Raw genomic sequence first — 6,602 nt, 5'->3', positions numbered from 1 at the left:
TGCCACATGCTGAAAATGATTCATGGACCATGTTAGGCAATTCTTCATTGCAAGTTTCAAAAGTTTATAAGAAACTCATGGGAGATGTGAGAGCAGTGCATGCCTTAGATTGGATGTGGAAAGGATGTTGTCAGCAGAAACATAAGGTCTTTTTCTGGCTTCTTATACACAATAGGCTGAACACTAGAGCACTGCTGCAGCATAAGCATTTTCTGATGGCCGACTGTTCTTGTATAATGTGTAATCAGCAACATCTGGAGACAAGGGATCATCTGTTCTCTTTGCAGTTCTATGTTGGCAATATATCTGTCCTCTTTGGATCCCCCCTCCTCCTGGTCAGATGGATCTCCAGGAAGTGTTGTCCAGTCTGAAGCTGGCCATATCCAAGCCATTCTTCATGGAAATTATCATATCTGGTTACATGGTCTATCTGGATCACACACAATGGCTTTATATTCAAGGCTGCTATTCCGAGCGTTTACAGATGTCGGAAGGTTTTCAAGGATGAGCTTGTCCTTCTAGTGCACAAGGCTAAAAAGAAATCATATCATGGCATAGTTTCTTGGGTGGAGAACTTTAGATAGTTTTTTTTTTCGCTTTTTCTAATTGCTCTTCTCAAGCAACTGCTTATTTGTACTTTTTTCTTATGAATAAAATAAAAAAATATACAGTGGGGAAACCCACTGTTCACCCTCAAAAAAAAGGGGGCGGTACAACCGTAGAACTCGCACAAGCAGAGAGGGATGCTACCACGCTGGACACAAGTCTGACGGAAGACGAGCAAACGAACTCCAAAGTGAAATGCCAGAGGACCACCATGATGGACACGAGTCTGACGGAGTACCTGTGATGTAAATTCGCATCGAAAGAAGCCAAACACAACGTTAAAGGGCCCTCACGGGGGTCATGGCAGAGGAGGACGAAGAGAGGTGGTAGATCTTCGCCAGTACACAGGTTAGCAGAAGCGCTTCATCTTATCATTCGGCAGCGATCGGGAGAAAGACGACAGTCGTAATCGGGAATGATTTTGACCAAGCCGACATGGATGAGAAGGTATCGCGCTGGTCAAACCCTAGGAAGTTGTCGCATCGCCTTCGCACTGAATCTTATCTTCGGATGTCTTTATGAATTCTTTGTTCTTTTTCTGCATCATCTTATAAACTCTATTATTTATGAAGAAGGATAATAATTTATTTAATCGTCCATGTTGCTCAAGCAATTTTCCTTTTCTATTTTAAAGTTAATGTATTTACCTCTTCCGTAGCAACGCACGGGCATTGTCCTAGTTAATATAATGGGTGAAAGCCTATTTCAAGAAATATGTTATGGATGCACATATATGGTACATAAAGCAGAGCGATTTCGATGGCAGACTCCAAATCACTGCGTACATCAGCCCAAACTTATGATAGGAAAAATATTGTTTGCTTTTCTTTATGTACAACATGATGTTAAATTGATTTTAAAAAGTTATTAAATATCAACGTATTTACATATTTAAGCTTATTTCACATTTTTACGAGTGAAATGTGTGTAATGACGAAAATAGACCGTAGCAACAGGTCAAATCATTAGTTTTCGTCCCCCAAACGTCGCCACAGGTCCAAAGCGGCCAACCGTCCATCGCGGCCAAGCCACCGTCCCCCGCCCGGCCGACACCGCGCGCAGACCCTCAGCAGTGCTGCACAAGGCGCTGACCTTCACCAGCGCAGCCCACGACGCCAACCCTCGCCAGTCACCGGCATGACCGTCGCCATCGCCGCCGCACGCGCCAGTCACAAGCGCGGCCTTCGCCGCCCACCATCCCAGCGCGGTCGGCCCCGTCCTCCCCGTCGCGAGGACGCTAGACCCCCTACATATGCCATCCGGTGCCAAGTCCGGGTGCAGGCATGTTCTAATTGAGTACTGCTCTTCTCTTTGTTCTGATAGATGTACGATCCACCACAAAATACGATTCCATCGGCCGGCAACAAAGACTCGATCACGCCGCGACCACCTAGAAGCTCCAACTGCAGCACACAATGCATCGTTCCTCCTCGCCACCCGTAGCTTTGCCGCCGATTCGATGGTCCTCCGCGCGCCCACTGTTACTTGTGCCGCTCCCTGATGTCGAGGTACAACTATTATTGCAGATCTCCAAGCCTAGATGGTGATTGATGAATGATCTTAAGATGCCTAACGCTACTTTGGGTAAAGACGTAAATCTTTCTGTTGGATTGTTATCCATCTTTTCATCTCGCTGCTTCCAAACTTGTATAATCTGGTAGTTTTCAATGTTGCCTCAGTTCTGTACTACTATAACAGGAGGCACCATGTTGTGTTCTCAAGTTATATAATGTCTGATTTGTTCGCTATGCTCGAAACGGGTGTCAGAGCAACGTTTTTTTTTTTTTTACATCTAGAGATGCAAGTTAAAGGTGGAGGAGAATTTTTGGACGTGCCTCAGGTTCCTTGAAGATTTGATCGTGGGAGAGAACAAAGTGCATTGACTATTTATGATGCATTTCAGGGCATAGATTCAGAAGATTCAGACCGAGATGCAACATGTTAGAGTAGTTTATGCATGAACCAGTTTACTTTGGAAAACACATCATTTATCGGATCATTTAAACTGGTGACTGGTTTCAGGTTGGATGAATGGGCTATCATCGTGATGCAAGCACCGCCCACGATGAGGTGATGCGGATGCTCGAGTGGATGCTACGTAATGCTTCCTGAAATGTTCAGAATCTACCGGAGGCAATGCATTTCTTGAACAGAAAAATGGCAGAGATGCATAATAAATCTTATTTAGTTTAATTTTGTGATTTGGTTCCTGGTATTGTTGATGACTTCGAAATTCCAATAGTATACATGCCTGCAACTCCAACATGTAATAGAAGATCAGGTTGTGCATTCTTACACTACTAGTTTGCTTGAATCGTGAGTTATTATTCTTTCGGTTAATCTAAATTTTGTATATGGGGTGCTAGATTTTGGTTAATGATTCAGAAGTGAAAAATACTGTAGGTTGATTGGATGTGAAGGGTTAGCTTGTACAAGTTCATCACTGAAGGCACACACATTCACTTTGTGTTTCTTGCCTCGGCTTCTTCTTATTATCAAGACTCAGTTAGAAGTTGTTGCACTTTAATTTTAATAATCATCTATTTTGTTGTAAACTTGACTTTCTAGATGTAATGGTAACTACTGTATATAACTAATGATCAATTCTCTGCAACATTAAGGTTTTGAAATTCTTCTACATTATTAATCCGCTGGGTTCTTATTCGATGATACTTAATGATGCATGAGCACCTACTTCGATGGTTTGACTCTTTAATATACTTAGGTTGATATTTCAGGTTGTGGGTGAATATGTACACAAAACAAAGCTATAATGAAGTACAAGGCATACTTACTGTGGTATGTATCTATTATCTATACCGATTGTACTTATATACGGTGATACTGATATCTTGATTGTGGTAATGGTGATTCACTTTAACAAAAATGGTAGATATTTTGGAAAAGTTCCATTGTTGTATATAGCATAAGATTATTTTTTAAGTCGAAGGTCTCTCTTTTCTTGCTTGGGGAACCTCAAGATCTCTCTTTAGACCACAACTTCAAATTGAATAGTGAGTAGGGTAATTTTTACGCAATTTACACAATGCATGATCAACCTCGAACGACCAGGTTTGATACAATTTGTCTAATTATAAAATCCACATACTTTTTATTACGTGCACATGCACGTGCTCGATTACTAGTTATATAATGGAAAATAAAACCGGGAGGGTCACAGTTCCAGTAGACAGGAGCTTGCATCATAAGAAAAACCTAGCTAAGAAGGGCGGTTGCGTCGTGGGTTGCCCTCCCACACCGTGTGTCTGCTGTGCAACATCTTCGATGAGACCTCGGATCACCTGGGGCTGCAATGCCCCTACTCCCGTTGCATGTGGACAGCCAGCTTCCTGAGTGGTGGCCAGACGCGGTAGCTCATCTCTCTTGTGCGGATGCTAAGGTCGCGAACTCAGCTATTATGTTCATTCTTAGATCTTTGTGGGTTGAGCAGAATGCGAGGGTGTTCAACGAAACCACCACCCCGACAAGTAGAGTGCTTGATGATACTATGCAGGAATGGAGGCTTTAGTTGTCGTGTAGGCGTCGGTATGTGAGAGGAGTTGCGTAGAGTTTTTGTTGTCACCCTTGGGGTGGTGTGGTGGTGGTTTGTGATCCTATCGGACTTGTAAACTTTCTCTCCTTTTCAATCTTAATGAAATGACGCACATATCTCTTATGGGTTCTCGAAAAAAAAACCCAACTAAATGGTGTGCCCCACCATTTGTCTTTCGGAAAAAAATGTTGAACAAATAGCTAACCAAACCTTCGAGCCTTACGAAAGCAATCAACCAAAATAGCTGTGAAAGAACTCCAAATCTCAAAATAGGCTAGGTTTGTGAGAGCATGCAAGTCTTTGTTCTTAAATTCGTACTCGGGATCATCTTAACACTCTTAATAATGCAGAGTTACAGTTTATATTGTCATGTATTACACTGCAGGTTAAATATACTTGCTGAGATTCTTCGTTTTGGTGACAATGAATTCTGTAAAGAAGGGTGGAATGCAAAAACAATTGATGAGGTGAAATACAAGAGTTTTTCAAGCTAGTCCTGATTTTCTCTCCTCTCACTAACAGACCTAATGTTGTGTATAATGTTTACTTAATGCTTTTTGACTCATGTGTGGTCGTTGTCGTTGTTCTCAATTTTCCTTTAATTAACCGAGTGTTGTATGTTTTTTGGTTTCGGTTTTCCTCGTAATATGTATCATTTGTTTCCCATTCTAATCAGTAGATTTAGCAGCTCTCTTGCTAACACTTAAAAAGTGCCCGTGTTGTGATCGTCAGACATTATATTGGCGATAAGGGAAGAGATCTTTTTTTTTTGAAACAAAAAGGTCGATAAGGGAAGATCTTGAAATAGCTCCCAACATTTATTTTTGAAATATCTTGCAGATTTTTATTGGAAACGGGTGATACAAATCATTTCGCCCGCAGAAAATAGAATAATTAGTACATGGCAAGCGTGGCACGTCCACTGGTTAAGACCGCCTGAAGTTTGCGGCGATGTGCTCCACGGTATGCTTATCCGTGAGGAGCGTTTTGGCGAGGAGATCGTCCGGGAGCGCACCGGCGAAGAGCGCGTCGCCGAGGAGCACTAGGCCGGGGTTCTGGCTGCTGAGCGTTGCGTAGATGGCGGCGGGCGCGGTGCCGTTGTTGTAGAGGAAATGCACGAGGCCCTGCGGGACGGCGAAGACGTCGCCCTTGCGGAGCACCTTGGCGAAGAGCTTGTTGTCCGGGTAGGAGGAGAGGAAGCCGAAGTAGACGGAGCCCTCGAGCACGACGGCCGTCTCGGCGGCCCTGGGGTGGTAGTGCGGCGGGAAGACGCCCCCCGGCGCGACGTCGACGCGGGCATGCGACTGGCCCAGGGTGTTGAGGCCCGGGATGGGCACGGACAGCGCCGAGAACCCGTAGCGCTTGCTGGCCGTGCCGCCCGGCTTGTCGACGCCGGAGAAGAAGAAGTCGTCGGGCACCACGGCTGCCGGGTCCTTGCACGACAGGCCATTCACGCGCACTGCAAGCAACAATGGGGATATGATTGTCAGTATCATCACAAGTTAAGCAATAGAACCAGGATTGACACAAGCTAGCAGGACGTTTCCTTGCCTTTGGATGTGGTGTCGGCGACGCAGAAGTCTTGGAGAGGGTTGGGGTCGAAGGCGTCTCCACGGCCGGAAACGAGAGCGACGAACGTGGCCACCAACAGCAACATCGCAGCCATGGCGAGTCTTCCTGATCAGCAAATGTGCAAGGAGCAACGGCTGAAGGATTAGATATGATGCAATGAAATTATTGAGTTTCCATCAGTGAGTAGGGGCGGTATGAATGTACAGCGGGGACTTCTCCTGTAAAGTTGACAATATGCAGATTTTATACTGTGTTTCAAGGCCAACGCAGACTCCTATTTTGGAAGTGTGTGTGTGATATCTTTTATCATATCGATGCGATATTGTCGTTGGTGATTTTGCGTGTTTGCGGTCTTCAATTTATAAGAGAGGATTGATACGAGGGCGTGAAGAAGGATCCGATCGAACTCATTAATTATTTTTCACGATTCCATGTCGAGTATCAAGTTTGCAGGCACTACTCCACGTTTTCCTCAACTGGCTAACATGACATTTCACCAACTTAGTAGCTAGGCTCTATGTTTGCTCACAAGAAAAACCTAGTGGACCCATATGGGCTGGTTTCTTATCATTTGCTCAGTGCAGAAGTGTTACTTGTAGTAGGGTTGTTCTATTCCAAAGAGTATGATATTATCCATATGATCGTAAAGAAAGAAGTATATCATTATACTCCACTCAATGACTCAATGTGTTTGTTGTTCACTTCTAAGTTTCCTTATGCATTAATCCAGGCAGTGTGCCATTGGGAGATACGGACAGATAATGTGTTACGATTTTCACAACTGAATTTTCTTGTTTGCAAACTACTAGGTGCAAAATTTGACTCTGTCTATATTACCTCAATCGAAACAGTGCTCATATAGTAAAAAGTA

At 43.9% G+C, this 6,602-nt stretch overlaps 1 protein-coding gene across 1 annotated transcript; it reads right to left on the bottom strand.

The window, feature by feature from the left end:
• Positions 1-5,085: 5,085 nt before the first annotated feature.
• LOC124706351 (germin-like protein 5-1) lies at positions 5,086-6,052 on the bottom strand. The gene is made up of 3 exons (XM_047238019.1): positions 5,936-6,052; positions 5,711-5,836; positions 5,086-5,618 (listed from the first exon to the last, which is right to left on the bottom strand). The coding sequence occupies exons 2-3, from the start codon at positions 5,823-5,825 to the stop codon at positions 5,086-5,088; spliced, it is 648 nt and encodes a 215-aa protein (XP_047093975.1). The 5' UTR covers positions 5,826-5,836; positions 5,936-6,052.
• Positions 6,053-6,602: the final 550 nt, after the last annotated feature.

This window comes from Lolium rigidum, chromosome 4 (genome assembly GCF_022539505.1).
Source record: "Lolium rigidum isolate FL_2022 chromosome 4, APGP_CSIRO_Lrig_0.1, whole genome shotgun sequence".
NCBI classification, from domain to species: domain Eukaryota; kingdom Viridiplantae; phylum Streptophyta; class Magnoliopsida; order Poales; family Poaceae; genus Lolium; species Lolium rigidum.
Note: the sequence above shows the minus strand (reverse complement) of the source record. Positions and strands in the feature narration are given on the sequence as shown.

Coding starts and splice junctions, on each gene's coding strand:
- LOC124706351 (XM_047238019.1), bottom strand. CDS start 5,825: ATGGCTGCGATGTTGCTGTTGGTGGCCACGTTCGTCGCTCTCGTTTCC. Junction 5,619..5,710: donor CGCCGACACCACATCCAAAG/GCAAGGAAACGT, acceptor TGTTGCTTGCAG/TGCGCGTGAATGGCCTGTCG.